Genomic DNA, 16,337 nt, shown 5'->3' with positions numbered 1-16,337 from the left:
AATCCAGGTGTTTTATATTTCAAGCTAAAAGATCTCCACTGACATTATTTCTAAAAAAACGATACAATTGGTAAACTTTTTATTCTAAAAGAATAGTACTAATAAATAATAAAAATGCCACCAGGACCCTTTGCTTATGATGCTCATTTCAAATGGAATATCTTTAATAAGAATAAACTAATCAAGCAGTGACATTTTTCAAACTGATGTATCCAAAATGGTCAATGTTTATGATAGTGTCTTTATTCATAATATTTATTATATTAATTATTCTCTATATATTATCATTCTTTTACATGTTTTTGAGTGCTTTAATTTCACATATATATATATATATGAATATAAATATATACATATTACTTTATGCTCTTTATGCTCTATGTTTCATTATTTCCAAATGTAAGATCATTGGTGTCTCTTCTGGGCTGTAAGATTGAGTGGGTGTGATTTCCATCATCTATCTTTGACATGTGACCTCTGACCTAGCCGTTACACCAACTATGACATATTGGCTATGACAAGTCTGTTTGACCTTTTCTTATTAGACCAAAGCAAGCATAAGTTTAAGAGGATGTAAGTTTCCTGCATATATATTCATTGCTTTTATTTTGCTCTTCACCTCTACTTCTGCTTCATCTCTTCTACCTAGAAATATCTTCTTTTAACATTCTTTCTCTATACTCCGATCTTCATCTGTTAGATACAATACTTTGGATTTTATTAGAAACGTGTTTGATATTTGAATTGTATGTATATGTATATATTAATATATATATATATATATATATATATATATATATATATATATATTAATTATAGCAGAACAATTAAGGAAGTGTCTAGGGAGAGGAAAGTCTGGGCATCTCTGCTTAGACTGCTTCCCCTGCGACCCGGCCCCGGATAAGCGGAAGATGATGGATTGATGGATTTTTTTTTTTTTCCTTATTCAAATTTTATTTTCAACAGTCTGCCTGGATCTCACTGCACCACAAACATTTGTGAGCAGCCGCCTAGATCTGTCACATTCCTGTTATTAATCTCAGTTCAAACAGATTAGAATCATCCTCAACTATGAACAGTTTGAAAGAGGGCCCTCAAACTCCTAAGATTGAGAGGCTACTGCTTAACATTTATGAATTTGCTAATGTTTGCTAAAAATATATATATGTTCCTGTGCACTTTTTTGTTTTAGTTTGGCTGTCTCTAAATAAAAATACAGCAAGGTCCTTTAAATTTGTGGGGGGAAAAATAAAAAAATAAAGCAGAAGTCAGCTTCAAGACTCACAGAGGAGTAGGCTGCCCCGACAAAGATCACAGCAGTTAGCTTCAGGTTGAATGATTTTGATTGGCTAAGAAATATAAACATAGTAATTTTCCACACAAATACAGATGGACTGAAGCATATCTCCATCGATTATGCAGCTGACACTCTGACCCTGAAGTTAGGCATGACATGACCTTCCAGATTGCAGATTTGGGTTACTGGGTGCCAACATGTCCAGAACAACCACTCAGTCAATCTCCAATAATGCCAGTGGTTCCTTAACCTGTAACCAAAAAGTCTATAACACACACCGACACACAGTTTTTCCAAGGTTGGAAAGTAAGACTTTAACAAAGAAATGACCCTTAACCTATAGACTTCAATGACCATAGTTGTCAGGGTACCTAGAAAAGCAGATGCATGTATTGACACGTTAAAGAATAATTCCATAATTTCTGGAAGCAGTGCGAACTGTTACTGCATGCAGAAATCAAATACAGACATTAAAGAACACACGAAAAGAATATTTCAGTAATCACACTGGTAACTTCTATAACACAGTAAAATCTCATAAGCTTAGAAAAGTAATTTAAATCATGTGATATTTAGAAAGAAAAATATTAATAGCTTGATTATAATTTATCATCACTCATTAGATATATATTGAAGCATGCAGTGGATTCCAGAATCCATCACTTTTAAAATATACAAACACACACATATATATATATATATATATATATATATATATATATATATATATATATATATATATATATATATTATACATAAAAATCTGTTCTAACCTAAAAGATTTAATTTTTAGATTGTTAAAATACTCTAATGAAAAACTAAACTGAGCTAAAACTTAACTGATTGTATTACTGTTTTACCAAAACCAACAAGAATGTTAAATAACAGTATTCAACTATTGAACCAAAAATGGTGCAGAAAAACTGAAGCTCTTTTTAAAGACAACATGTGTGGCTCTTAAAAGAGCCTTTGTGTGTGTGTTGAGCGGACTCCTCTACTTGGAGCTGGTGTATTTGGTCACAGCCTTTGTGCCCTCAGACACGGCGTGTTTGGCCAGCTCTCCGGGCAGCAGCAGACGCACGGCGGTCTGGATCTCTCGAGATGTGATGGTGGAGCGCTTGTTGTAGTGAGCGAGACGAGACGCTTCACCGGCGATGCGCTCGAAGATGTCGTTGACGAAAGAGTTCATGATTCCCATCGCCTTGGAGGAGATCCCGGTGTCGGGATGAACCTGCTTCAGGACTTTGTACACGTAGATCGCGTAGCTCTCCTTCCTGGACTTTCTGCGCTTCTTTCCGCCCTTGCCGGCGGTTTTAGTGACGGCCTTCTTCGAGCCCTTCTTGGGTGCGGACTTCGCTGGTTCAGGCATGATGCTTCAGTCAGAGAAACTTAAAGCACAATAAAACTTTGTTGCTACAGGCGGGGTTTTATCCACCGATCTATGCTAATTTCTAAAAGGAAGTACGGTCTTCTCTGAGTTCCTTGACTTGTAGGACACCCAATCACAGGCTTTAAATGTTGATCCCGCCCATCGCCTCATGTCCTACTACCATCCCCCATTCTATCACGTTTCTTTGTTTCATTTTCCTACATTTTTCGGAACGCAATGCAGTAAAATATTTAAAGTACAATATTGATGATTTCAGTTGTTTAATCAAATTGAAAAACTTCAATACCTAATTAAAATACATTGCATCACATTACCTACGTTTATTTCTTACATTATGCTTAAGAATCGGATGAGATGTTAAACTGAGGTCCTGGCTCTCTGTGGTCATTACCCATGGCTCTTCTCAAAAAAAGAAGGGGTGTAACCCTGGAGTCCTGAAGGCCAAATTCCATCGATTGGCCCTTGCCAATCATGGCCTCCTAACAATCCCCTTCCTTTGAATTGGACTTTTAAACCACCACCACTTTTAAAAGCCCAGGGGACTGAAATATTACCAGGAATTATCCCTAAATGAGTCATTCCATGAAACCGGTATGATTTGAGTCCCTCTGACCTTTTTAAGTGTATTTTACCTATTGGGTCACCAAAAATCTATTTTTAAATGCTTTTTGTATCAATTGAAATGTCTCCTTTAATAAAGTTTAAACATAATGACATATATATTATCTTTATATTAGAAATAAGCTTTTGTTTTTTCAGTTGACACCACCTATTTGGTCATGTTCCTCATGGCCTTCTATGAAAGTGTACTTGGGATATGAATAATAAAATTAGAAAAAAGTCCATACATTTTGCCATTCCCATGAATATCTATCTGTGCTTTTTTGCTGGTAATGTTTTTCTTCTAATTAAGTTCATGATTATTCATTAAAATCACATTATTTAGTTCCGTCCCTCAGTAATCCCTCAACCCCGCTACACAAATCATTCTCCCCCATAAAAGTGATGAACAGATCCTTATACGTGACATCAGTAACAGGAAGTAACATCATAGAAGTCTTCTGAACAGCATTGTGTGTAGACACAGGCAAGTTACCACCTTCTTTTATAACTATAACTTATTTATAATTGTGATATTGTGGTTGTCAAGCTCAACGACTCAACCCTGTTACATCAAATAAAGATAGAATTCTATTACTTATTGTTATTTCAACAATACATGATTTCTTAATACCATGCATGCCATGTGCTCTCCTGTTATTCACCTCATGTAGAGCAGTGGCCATTTTCAAGCAAAAAAATCAACCCCATCACACTCAACCCCGTTACTTTTTTGCCACGAAGCGTACACACATGCAAAAAAAAAAACACACAAACACATGCTCGCACACACACACATCAAAAAAGCACAAAAGTAATATGTTTTATTTTGATGACCTATTTAATCAATTTATAATGTTCTAATGTATACTAAGTTGTTGTTTTTCATGCAGTCGGGTTAATAAAACTGAGTTGCAATTGCAATTTATATCTGTTGTTTCTCTTGGTTACATTATGAAATACAGTGCTTATTGAAAATCTTACAGTGCATTTGAGTAAAAAACAACTACTGTATGTATATGTTAAGCTGTATTTATCTCTTCAACCCCGTTACCCTAGTCTCAACCCCGTCACACCTACATTTTTATTAATTATTTTTTAAAGTTTATGAATAAGTAATTTAATGTTTGTTGTACTTAGTCTGAAATGTTCAAAGAAATCATAAGAATACTGATTTTATTTAAAATTCTGAAGTTAAGCCACATCTTTGAACAAAAATGATGAGGTTGCTGTCACAAAAATGATGAGGTTGCTTTAGTATAGCATAAGTGTAATATTATATGATAATTTTACATTTACAATTACTGAATTAGAGAGACATCTGATTAATAGGAAAATGTTGATTTCATTACAAATATATTTTATAATCATATTCAGAGAGCTCCCATAGTGTCCATAACGGGGTTGAAGACTAATAGTACCCACATCTTAAAATAATTACCAATAATAATAGGTATTTGAGGCCTGAGGTGGGAACATATGTTTTTCTGTAAGTTAAATATGTAATTAATGTTGTGGGGTGTTCAAAAAAGTAATACATACAAGTAAAAAAAACTAAAAATGTGTAAGTCCAAATCGTACCAGTTTTATGAAATGACTCAAATATTGTTGGAAGGCACTTTAAAATTGTGCAGAAATCCCCTTCCATTGAATTGACTCTATCACTCTCCCAGGGCCGTTTCTAGCCTTTTTGGCACCCTAGGCGAGATTCCTATTGAACGTGATTTTAAATCACGCAGCACAAACAGAATGCCTATATTATATAGGCTACTTAATTAAAGTCTTGTGCTATTTTAAAAAGGCACAAAGCCATATCACGGTTTTGATTTTAGTTCATTGGCAAAATATAACGCTAGAGACCTTTATGCTAGGCTATACATTTTACATCTCATGCGTTGGGTAAAGGGAGACGTGCAAGTTCGCCAAAAGGCGGATTCGAAATCGGGTCGAACGCGTCAAAAGCTACTTTTAAACACCTCACGCCCTATGACACTGTAGATATTTAGAGGCGGGTGTCTTTTTGCCAAAAAGACAGGCACTTAGTGCAAATATAATATAATAGAAATAATAAAATATATATAAATAAAAAAATCTCTTGGTGTGGTGCGGGCTCTCATTGGCGCCCCCCAGCTGTTTGCGCCCCATGGCCTAGTTTGCCTATGCCTAGGAGATAAGGAAATGCTACAATGACGGTGGTTGAGAAGAGATCCATGATATGAATTGAATTTGGATGTGCAGTAGTACACATGAAAGCGCTATATGTGCCTTAATCAATTTAGAATGTTTAGCAACTACTTAATGTTATAACGCGTACACCATTAAAAAGTCAAAGTCTCGGTAAAATGCCACTTAATTGCATTTTCAACACATGGAAACTTGTTCTTTGTGTGTAGAAGTGGGTGGCTCTTAAAAGAGCCGTTGGGTTTTTCTTCTTCGTGGATCTCTTAACCCCCGAACCCGTACAGAGTGCGTCCCTGTCGCTTCAGCGCGTACACAACATCCATGGCGGTGACGGTCTTTCTCTTGGCGTGTTCAGTGTAAGTCACAGCATCACGAATGACGTTCTCCAGAAACACCTTCAACACACCGCGAGTCTCTTCATAGATCAGGCCAGAAATACGCTTGACGCCGCCACGACGAGCAAGACGCCGAATAGCGGGTTTAGTGATTCCCTGGATATTATCGCGAAGAACCTTTCGGTGACGCTTAGCGCCTCCTTTCCCGAGTCCCTTACCGCCTTTTCCTCTTCCAGACATCTCGACAAATAATTTTCAAAAGACAACAACAACCAAATGAAGAATGAACTGTGGAGAGATGTTTATAGTCAGAAAGCGGACCTAGTTGAAACCAGATGAATGGGCGGTTCTCCGAGTGGAGGGTCGGGCGGTTGAGAACGCTGGACTGTGATTGGAGCATTGATGGAGGGAAGTGACGTTGGTACTGTAAGTGATCCGGAGATGGAAATTCTCAATGCTTTATAAAAGTATTGAAAGTTCTGTGAGGATATATCCAAACACTACAAAAATATTTCCTGTACTGAGATCAGTTCGCCTGGGCTGCCGTATTTCACCGTTTTTATTCCTGCTGGTGGTTGAATTATTGTCATTACATATTAGACATAGTCCTATTATTAAAGGACTATTTATTTTTGGCATGGAAATTAGAGTAACTCAATTAGCGGATGATACAGCTCTCTTTTTGAGGGACAAACATCAAATTGATAATGCTATAACTCTAATTGACCAATTTTCAGCTGCTTCGGGTTTAACGCTTAAATCTAAATGTAAAATCTTATGTCTGTATCAGACTGAAGAGGAAAAAGTGTTTAATATACCTGTTAAGAATGAACTAATCAGCAAAAAACCCAAAGAACGTCAACAACTTATTTTTTTCACCTAAATTGAAGAAAACAAACAATACTGAATGTATGGCTTCAAAGAGACATTTCTATTTTAGGAAGGATTCTTTTGACTAAAGCAGATGGGATTTCAAGATTTGTCTATCCTGCCCTCTCTCTTAATGTCCATGATTCAACATGTAAAGATATAAATACTATATTTACGAATTTTGTGTGGAAAAACAGACACCATCATGTAAAAAAAAAGCAGTGCTCTCTGGTTCTAAGGATGAAGGTGGATTTGAACTTTTGTACTTTTGGGACTTGAAGGAATGTTTGAGAGCACCAGAGTCCTTATGGAACTTATCCCCAACAACATTTTTATTGAAATGTAACTACAATATTACAAGATTGCCGCTAAAACTATCCCAATTTTATCAACAAGCTCTTTTGGCCTGGAAGCTATGTCTTTCTCACAACTTTTCTCCACACAAGTCCATCTTATGGAATAATGAATGCATCACTAAAGGGAACAAGTCACTCTATTTGAACAAATGGATCGATAGAGGTATTATCTTTTTAAAATACCTTTTTGATTGTAATAACCTATTACTTAACTATGAATCCTTTCTCAGAAAGAAGGCATTCCCAATAACATTCAAATAATATAACTAAATTTTTAAATCTATACCAAGTGGCTTATTAGAACTAATGAAAAGTTATAAAAAACAAAATGAAGTTCCTGGCTTTAATTTTACTCTCTATATAAACGGTATGGATATTATGAGCAGCAATTGTACTGATAAGCATATCAGAAAATGCTTTCTAAATGTAAAGAAAATAACACCTCGTGGGAAATGTTTCTGGAATTCTCACTTTACTGAGATTGATTGGAATGAGGTGTGGCTTGTTCCCTTTAGATTTTGTATCACAAACAAAGTTAGGGAATTACATTTGAAAATATTGCATAACATACAGCGGGGGAAATAAGTGTTGAACAAGTCATCATTTTTCTCAGTAAATATATTTCCAAAGGTGCTATTGACATGACATTTTCACCAGATGTTGGTAACAACCCAAGTAAGCCATACATACAAAGAAACAAACAAAAATAAGTTCAGAAATTAAGTTATGTGTAATAATGTGAAATGACACAGGGAAAAAGTATTGAACACATGAAGAAAGGGAGGCGCAAAAAGGCATGGAAAGCCAAGACAACTGCTGAAAACTTACAGTAATTAAAAAGCAATCCAGCCCCCTGTCAGTGGAAATTAATAACAGCTGGTTCAGTCCCAACGGATGGCCTACAAAAAGGTCTCATTGCCAAGGTGTCACACAAGACACTCTCATGATGGGTAAAAGCAAAGAGCTGTCTCAAGACCTTCGCAACCTAATTGTTGCAAAACATAATGATGACATTGGTTATAGGTGCCCTTCTAAGCTGTGGAGTAACTGTGGAGGTGAACACAGTGCTAGATTTGGGGGATGTGTGGTGCATAGGGATGCTGTAAAAATCCAGAATGTCAGGATGAAAGAGAGGATAGGCTATCATAGGCGGAGGCAGTTACACAGGTGAAACAGTAGTGTTGGGGGAACTCATTACAAGTAACTTGAGTTAAGTAATCAGATTACTTTTTCAAGTAACTAGTAAAGTAATGCATTACTTTTAAAATTTACAACAAATTATCTGAATTATTTTCAAATAAGTAACACAAGTTGACTGACAGCTCTCCTGTCCTCATGTTGAGACAAATCCAAGTGCAGAGACGTTGTGTGTAAACATGATGGTTATTCTAGTTCTAGACTAAACGTGAGCATGCATGTACTCATCTCACTTGCACACAAAAAAAAGATTCAATATTCCACAAAATCAATAAAATAAGTGAAATGCAGAATCAGAATACTATGCAAACCTCCAATAACTAAATATGTTACATAAAACATACATTGTTATGCATTTGATCTCACTTTATTGACCAATGTACTTGCTTCTGACCTTCGATGATTCAGTTAAACCACAAGCAAAAATGACTGTAGATTTGTTCAGTTTTTATTGGTAAAATAAGCGTTAACCTTTTTCTCCTTCATCCTATTCTTCTGTTATCCAGAACAGCAGCAGCTGAAAGGTTTATTTGAACTGTGCCCTCTACTACACTGGTGAATTTGCATTTCCTTTAGCCTGAGGCTTATTATTTCACTTTTGTTGCAAAGGGGTCTTTACATTTACCCAAAAATATAACTTTTTTTTTTTATATATAAAATAACAAGCCATGCCCAGGTGAAATAAGAAAAAGACATTTAACACATTACTTTTATATAAATAAATAAAAAGTAACTAACGCAATTAGTTACGTTTTAAGGGAGGAATGCAATATTGTAATGCATTACTTTGCAAAGGAACTTTCCCCAACACTGCGAAACAGACGGAAGATAATCAAGGAAAGGATCCAACAGTCTCAATGAAGTAAACCCCCATTGCAACATAGATTAGATTAAGACTTTTTAACAGAGTTCATGGCATTTTTAGCTGAGGTAATAAACTGTGCTGTACAAACAACAGCAGAACTGAGAGGATCAAAATAATTAATATCTAAATAAATCATAATTAAGGCAGCTGAAAACCATCTAAAGTTTGAGGGGATCACTCTGGAACAACTAAATGAAAAATATAAAGGTCAAGTAGTAGATTCACAGGCAACATTTGGAGGCTCTTGATGGTATTTATTAGCACTACAGTGTAATGCAGATTAAAAAACAATCTCTGTTACTTTAATTTCCTATTATCAAACTGTAAAGCTGCTTTGAAATAATCTATATTGTTAAAATCACTATAAATGAAGGTGACTTCACGACAAAATATATAATGATAAATAATTTAAAGTATTGAATAGTACAGCTGAGGAAATTATTGGAAAAATGAAAGGAAGAAATTGTTTTCATTGTGGACAATTATGTAGCAAAGCAATTCAAGCTAGAAATAAGGCTTTTAATAAGGTTAGGAAGACATATTTGATGACTTTATTCTATGTAAAAAAGCACAAGCCAATGTGAGACGGGTAATTCGAGCTGCTAAAAATAACTACTGGAGAAGTTAGTTTGATTCAAGTAGAGTTTTATCTGTAATATAAGTTTAAGAATGAAAAATATATGCCTAAGAAGGTTGTCCGGCAGTATTTAGGTGAAGTGTATTGTTCAAGACTATATTTAAAGATGGGTCAAAGTCAGCATTCAGACAAGGACAACAAATTATGCATCCATTTCTACATCAGAGTAGATAGCAATTTTGTTGGCTATTCAATAGGTGGAGGACGTTAAGCCAACAAGGGCAGTTATTTGTTCAAACTCTCTATCCGCTTTAAATAAATGTATTTTACATGGGGAGTCAACAACAAGACCATAATTATTATATAAGATACTTATAAAAAATAAAAAAAGACACTCAGGACAGTCAAGAATACAGAGAGAAATACTTAGTTCTCAAAATAACAGGATTGGAAAGTAGAATTTAAATTACATATGGCATAATTATTACTTTTTTTTTTAAAAAAATTGTCTTTCCTTCACAAGTGTATTTTATTTAAACCCCATTTATTTCCAGGATGAAATACACAAATAAAAAATAAAAATAAAAGTACTTTAACAGTTCAAGCAAGTGTAACCCATTAGTAGGACTTAACACCGGAAAAAGAAAAGGAGGAAAAATATCTATTTGGGTCTGAGCTCACCAAATATAATAATGCACATCAAATAAGAGTCGCCAGATGACGCAATTCCTCCACAGTGGAATCCAGCGCGGTTCTCCCTCACTGCGCGAATCCAACACGATCACCAAGCGTTGAAACAATCCAAACTAATGCAATAAAACAGTTCAGAAATGAATTTAGAAAAATATTGACGACGATGGATTCAGTTGACGCAGGCGACACATGTGGCTCACATCCATGCTCACATCTCTCTCTTCAATGAGCTGGCGCGCATGTGACGTCAACACCCATCGACGCAATTCTTTATTATTTTCGTCCCTCAGCGAAAACAAAATGAATAATATTAAAACATATGTTTGAACATTTCATGTATTAGACGAAGACAAATATAAAATAAAAACATACATGAAAATACATACGTTTTGAATAAAACTTAAAACTACTTCATGCAATCATGAACTTAACGCAGAAGATTGTTCAGTCAACACCAAACAGATTCAAAATTAATAGGTTAATCATGTTGCGTTCAGTTATGAAAAACTTATTTCAACAGCATCAAGACACAAAAAGTCCAGTTAAGAAATCCTCTTTTTAAATATTTGAAGTGGCTCTTAAAAGAGCCGTTGGTTTTTGTATGACTGGTGTATTTAAGCGCGCTCTCCGCGGATGCGGCGGGCCAGCTGGATGTCTTTGGGCATGATGGTGACTCTCTTGGCGTGGATGGCGCACAAGTTGGTGTCCTCAAACAGACCCACCAAATAAGCCTCGCTCGCCTCCTGCAGGGCCATGACAGCCGAGCTCTGAAAGCGCAGATCAGTCTTGAAATCTTGAGCGATTTCTCTCACCAGGCGCTGGAAGGGCAGTTTGCGAATCAGCAGTTCAGTGGATTTCTGGTAACGGCGAATCTCTCTCAGCGCCACGGTACCGGGCCTGTAGCGATGAGGCTTCTTAACGCCACCGGTAGCGGGTGCGCTCTTACGGGCGGCTTTAGTGGCCAGCTGCTTCCTCGGGGCTTTACCTCCGGTGGACTTACGAGCGGTCTGCTTAGTTCTCGCCATTGCTTCTCAGGAGTTCAGTTGTTACTGTGAACAAGACGAACAAATGAATAGTTCACTAGAACACAGCGCGTATTTAAGCCCAGGGTTGCCATACGCTCATTGGATGGCTTTGCTTCAGAGGCATTTGATTGGTTATTGTCTGGCGTCCTTAAATGACAGTTGGCCAATGGCTGTGCGCCTCCTGTTTTCAAAGAAGACGCAACAGTTTGTGGTTCCCGCCCGAATATCCTTTGTTTCTCTTTGTACATGAAAATAGAATAGGCGAAATCAGGTATAAATTTGCACAGCAAAACCCGTGATTGATTTTAAAACACTATTGAAAGTGTAGAGTTGGACTTGTGGCACTAATATTAAAAACTGAGATAAATACATTTCCTTAACCACGTTATGTTTCATTTCTTTGCAATGATATCAATATATCAGTTTAAATATGTTTAGCAATAAAACTATATACACTTTCATAATACATTAATTAAATCCAACGAATAGTGTAGCGAGACCAGATAACAAAATATTAAAATTCTCTAGGGACATGCATTTCTAGTCAGATTTTAAAGAATGAAAAAAATACCATCATTGAAAATACACTTTTGAATAGAATCTCAGACACTAGAGCTTTTGTTTCCTTCAGAAATCTCTCTCTATACATATATACAAAGCATTGTATGGTTGTATAGTTTCTAGCATTGTATAGTAGAGAAGTAAATTTTTGGGCATTCTTCTGTCATTTTTTATTATTACGGTTTCATCAGACGAATTTCAATAGAAAAATAAAATAAAAAAATGGGACGAGACCAAACACTCTTTCTTGGAGAAATTGTGTGGCTCTTAAAAGAGCCTTTGGTTTGAAGAGAAACTTCCGTCAGTCTACTTGGCCTTCGCGGGCTTCTCGGTCTTCTTGGGCAGCAGCACGGCCTGAATGTTGGGCAACACACCACCCTGAGCGATGGTCACGCCACCCAGAAGCTTGTTCAGCTCCTCGTCATTGCGCACCGCCAGCTGCAGGTGTCGAGGGATGATGCGGGTCTTCTTGTTGTCCCGAGCGGCGTTTCCAGCCAACTCCAGGATCTCAGCGGTCAGATACTCGAGCACAGCGGCCAAATACACCGGAGCTCCGGCACCGACGCGCTGGGCATAGTTGCCTTTGCGGAGAAGCCTGTGAACACGGCCAACGGGGAACTGCAGTCCCGCCCTGGAAGAGCGACTCTTGGCCTTAGCGCGAGCCTTTCCCCCGGTTTTGCCTCGTCCACTCATTTTTAAGATTAGCCGCTACAACAGACTGTTCTGACGAAGTTAATAGAATGAATAAGATCAGTGAATTCACATACTGTATTTAAACGAGAGTGCCAGTCGCCTATTGGTTTACACTGTGATATGTTTCAAACCAATCGCTGAACTTCCCTCTAAAACCCAACCCCCTTTTTGGAACGATCACATGTATTGACTAGACACTGACAGAAGAGACTCATGTTTAATAGAAAATTTAAAAAAAAAAAAAGCACAAAAATGAATATTATACACTCTTCCTACCAACAGTGCTTTAACTTTCATACACTATATTCTGTGCACATTGACTAGATCTGATACTGTACAGTATTATCCTTTTGTAATATTGTAATCGAATCACTGCCATTGTTGTTTGTATTGTCACATTTCTCCAGCATATTATTTAGTGTATACATTTTGTACTGTTAATCAACATCCTATTTGGACTGTGATCACTGTTTGAATCATCATAGGCTTTTGGCTATTTTTTAATTGCACGAGTGTAAGGGGTGAAAGTCACATATTTGATTCGAGAATTAACTAATCATTCAAATACATGAGTTTTGCTCTTTACTCGGAGTCAGTGGTTGGCTCTTAAAAGAGCCGTTGAGAAACAAACAGTAACGTTAGTTTTATTTCTTCTTGGGAGCTGCCTTTTTAGGCTTGGCGGCTTTAGGTTTTGCTGCTTTAGGCTTCGCCGTTTTGGGTTTGGCTGCCTTTGCCTTTTTTGGGCTCTTGGCTGCTTTCTTAGGAGTCGCCGGTTTCTTGGCCTTCTTGGGGCTCTTCGTTGCCTTTTTAGCGGCGGGTTTCTTCACCTTCTTCGGGGATTTCTTAGCGGCGGGCTTCTTCGCTGCTGCAGTTTTGGGCTTCTTAGCGGCAGCGGGTTTCTTGGCTGCGGGCTTCTTGGCTTTAGGAGCCGCTTTCTTGGCTGGCTTTTTCTTGGTCTCGGCTTGCTGCTTGTTGAGTTTGAAGGAGCCCGAGGCACCGGTTCCTTTGACCTGAACCAGAGTGCCTTTAGTCACCAGGCTCTTGATGGCGATCTTGACGCGGGAATTGTTCTTCTCCACATCGTATCCACCGGCAGCGAGCGCTTTCTTCAGGGCGGCGAGGGACACACCACTCCTCTCCTTGGATGCGGACACAGCCTTGACGATCAGCTCGCCGACGCCTGGACCTGCTTTCTTGGCTTTCATAGCAGACTTCTTCTTGGGTGCTTTAGCCGGGGCGGCAGCAGCGGGGGCTGGGGCGGTTTCTGCCATTTCTCTTTCTCTCTGATCGGATCTATAGTCTTACAAACTCTGTCTGGTTTCAGTACGGAATGAAAAGCGCTCGAGCGGCGCTGCGATCTTAAACAACACATGAGAACCTCGTAGACTCAACCTGCCCCGCTCGGTGTCTGCTGCTCGCTGACGCTTGTGTTTTTTCTCTTACATTTGGGGAAAAACTGGAGCTGTTAAATAGTTTGTCACATTCAAAACTAGGTGAACACCAAGCAGAGGTTCTGGGCTTTCATTAGAGACTAAAAAACGCGAAGAGGAAACGTTACTTTTGCCTTCGTCAGACCAAATCAAAGACGAGCATCAGCCGCGGGGGAAAGCCGCGTGCAAATCTCGTGGATAGTTTTAATGGAAAAGTTTATTAAAGTCTGAACGCGTCCTCTGTGTGTTTAGCAAACAGTCTGAAAGAGACTTAAATGAAATCAGCATCAGTGATGAGCGTTAGGAGGCTTTCATACAACTGTTGTTTTGGGCAGCTTGAAGCACACGAACGTGTCTGGCCCTCATCTTCGGTCAGCCAAGTATCATTATGTAAATCTCATTAAACACATCGTTGATGTAGTTAATTGTAATAAAGTATTTTTGTCTCCTGGTTCGCCATTCATCTCCTATATAGAACCATGTGAATAGAAATTATTGACATTATTGATCATTTATAGCAAGAGACAGCACAGGTCATAATTTAATTTTAACCACTATACATGCTAATTCACAACATGGTTATGTATGTACAATGGGCCATTATGTTTGATTTATTTATTTAGACAGATCGCTTTTCTTTTTTAAATGATGGTGTGAACTGAAATGATGAGGATAATTGATTAGTGTTGAGTTAACTGGTCTCGTCCGGTTTGTTACGGCTTCAGTCAAATCACTGCATCTGGGTCTCCACTCGGATTTGCTCAGACTATAACAGAACACATTTGATGATGTTAAAACAATTTAAACATTTTGTTTTGCTGCAGGTCTCAGTTTTGTGGAAGTTTATTCAACCTCTTATGTATAAATTCAAGGGCTTTTACAATTTGAAAACATCAGGGACTGGGGCCAAAATATGTAATATTTAACTTTGTTTAATTGTGCCTGTGTGTCATTTGCATTGATTTGTAAAGGGACAATTCTTCTACAGAACACAAGATATTTCAATAGTAAGTAAGCAGTTTAGTGACCACTGACTTTCATTGTATGGACACAATTATTTTCTTTAATGTTCCACAGAAGAAAGAAAGCCACTGAGATTTGAAACAACATAAGGGTGAGTGAATGATGACAGAAATCTTGGGTGAAACCCTATGAAGTGACTTTGACACACAAATAAGCCTTTAAATGATAAACCTGCTGTACACAATCTACTAGATGCCTTCTGTCGTCTGATTTATCATTTAGACAAACTTTCAAGTCAAATTTGTGAATTTATATTATTCAAACATTTTGAAAAAAATAAATCTGTATGACAGATCATCTGCTGAGCGAAGATAAGAGCCCCAAACAGGCTCGGATAATGTTTGTGTGCTTCAAGCTGACCAAAACAACACATATGAAAGCCACTTTTTTCTCTCTCTCTTTTAAGAGCCACTCACTAACTCTGAACAGAGAGCAAAACTCTTTGATGTACTTATTTGACCTGCAGTCTTGATTGTTGCTGATGTAATTTGAAGAGTGTTTAAATTGTTGTTTACCCCCTTCAGTTCAGCAATGTTTTGCACATAATGACTGAGTCAAAATCCACAACATTAGCCTAAACGGATATTTAGGAATCTATTTTTTCTCATCATCTGTTTTGTACACATTTGATTTTTTATTTTACCAGGAATATTTCAATGGTTTCTGTCATATCTTCTGTCTTAATAGTCTTATTTTTCAAGTCTGGTTTAATTCTCCTTTCTAATCCTATTATTTTGAGATAATTAATTATGTATCTCTTTATTCTTGACTTATAACCTAGAATACTGTCTAACACTGCTGCTCTGTCAAGTTCTGTGGAGCACCGCTCCTTTTTGGACGATTTCACTCTGGCAGAGAATCACCCAGAGGGTTCCCGACCCATACAATTCCATACAATTTTTTATTTAATTTTTTCAAACTACAGGCACTGCAATCTCTATGGTTTCCGGGAGGGCTAGCACTAACGTGCTTTCTCATCATACGTAACTTTAACTTTTGCAGCGATTGGTGGGATTTGGATTGCTAAAAAATCTAGCTGATTTCACCTCTTCCATTAAATGCTTCCTGGTAGCATGCAATCCAAAAGCTCATTTTACACAGTAATTGATGTTCCCTTGAAGACTGTGGCAGTTTTCAAGTGCTCCTCAAACACCTCGTCTAGCAACACTACTAAGTCGACCAGTCCACGAAAAATGTGTAAATAGTGTAATTTAAGTGAGCAGTGTAATATAAGTGAGTAATGT

The 16,337-nt window shown here is 37.4% G+C and overlaps 5 protein-coding genes across 5 annotated transcripts; all 5 read right to left on the bottom strand.

The window, feature by feature from the left end:
- Positions 1 to 2,291: 2,291 nt before the first annotated feature.
- LOC308687118 (histone H2B-like) lies at positions 2,292 to 2,666 on the bottom strand (the record flags this gene model as incomplete). The annotated part of the gene is made up of 1 exon (XM_081359381.1): positions 2,292 to 2,666. One exon carries the CDS (start codon positions 2,664 to 2,666, stop codon positions 2,292 to 2,294), a length of 375 nt encoding a protein of 124 aa, XP_081215507.1.
- A 3,022-nt stretch (positions 2,667 to 5,688) lies between these two features.
- LOC308687120 (histone H4) lies at positions 5,689 to 6,043 on the bottom strand (the record flags this gene model as incomplete). Its single annotated transcript, XM_081359383.1, has 1 exon — positions 5,689 to 6,043. One exon carries the CDS (start codon positions 6,041 to 6,043, stop codon positions 5,732 to 5,734), a length of 312 nt encoding a protein of 103 aa, XP_081215509.1. The 3' UTR covers positions 5,689 to 5,731.
- A 3,891-nt stretch (positions 6,044 to 9,934) lies between these two features.
- On the bottom strand, positions 9,935 to 11,429 carry LOC308687107 (histone H3.2). The gene has a single exon (XM_081359371.1). It carries the CDS (start codon positions 11,384 to 11,386, stop codon positions 10,976 to 10,978), a length of 411 nt encoding a protein of 136 aa, XP_081215497.1. The 5' UTR covers positions 11,387 to 11,429; the 3' UTR covers positions 9,935 to 10,975.
- Positions 11,430 to 12,253: 824 nt separating this feature from the next.
- On the bottom strand, positions 12,254 to 12,640 carry LOC308687113 (histone H2A-like; the record flags this gene model as incomplete). Its single annotated transcript, XM_081359377.1, has 1 exon — positions 12,254 to 12,640. One exon carries the CDS (start codon positions 12,638 to 12,640, stop codon positions 12,254 to 12,256), a length of 387 nt encoding a protein of 128 aa, XP_081215503.1.
- A 644-nt stretch (positions 12,641 to 13,284) lies between these two features.
- Positions 13,285 to 13,911, bottom strand: LOC308687104 (histone H1-like; the record flags this gene model as incomplete). The annotated part of the gene is made up of 1 exon (XM_081359368.1): positions 13,285 to 13,911. One exon carries the CDS (start codon positions 13,909 to 13,911, stop codon positions 13,285 to 13,287), a length of 627 nt encoding a protein of 208 aa, XP_081215494.1.
- Positions 13,912 to 16,337: the final 2,426 nt, after the last annotated feature.

The sequence above is a fragment of the Scardinius erythrophthalmus genome (assembly GCF_964197995.2).
Source record: "Scardinius erythrophthalmus genome assembly, chromosome: 2".
In the NCBI taxonomy this organism is placed as follows: Eukaryota; Metazoa; Chordata; class Actinopteri; order Cypriniformes; family Leuciscidae; genus Scardinius; species Scardinius erythrophthalmus.
Note: the sequence above shows the minus strand (reverse complement) of the source record. Positions and strands in the feature narration are given on the sequence as shown.

Coding starts and splice junctions, on each gene's coding strand:
- LOC308687107 (XM_081359371.1), bottom strand. CDS start 11,386: ATGGCGAGAACTAAGCAGACCGCTCGTAAGTCCACCGGAGGTAAAGCC.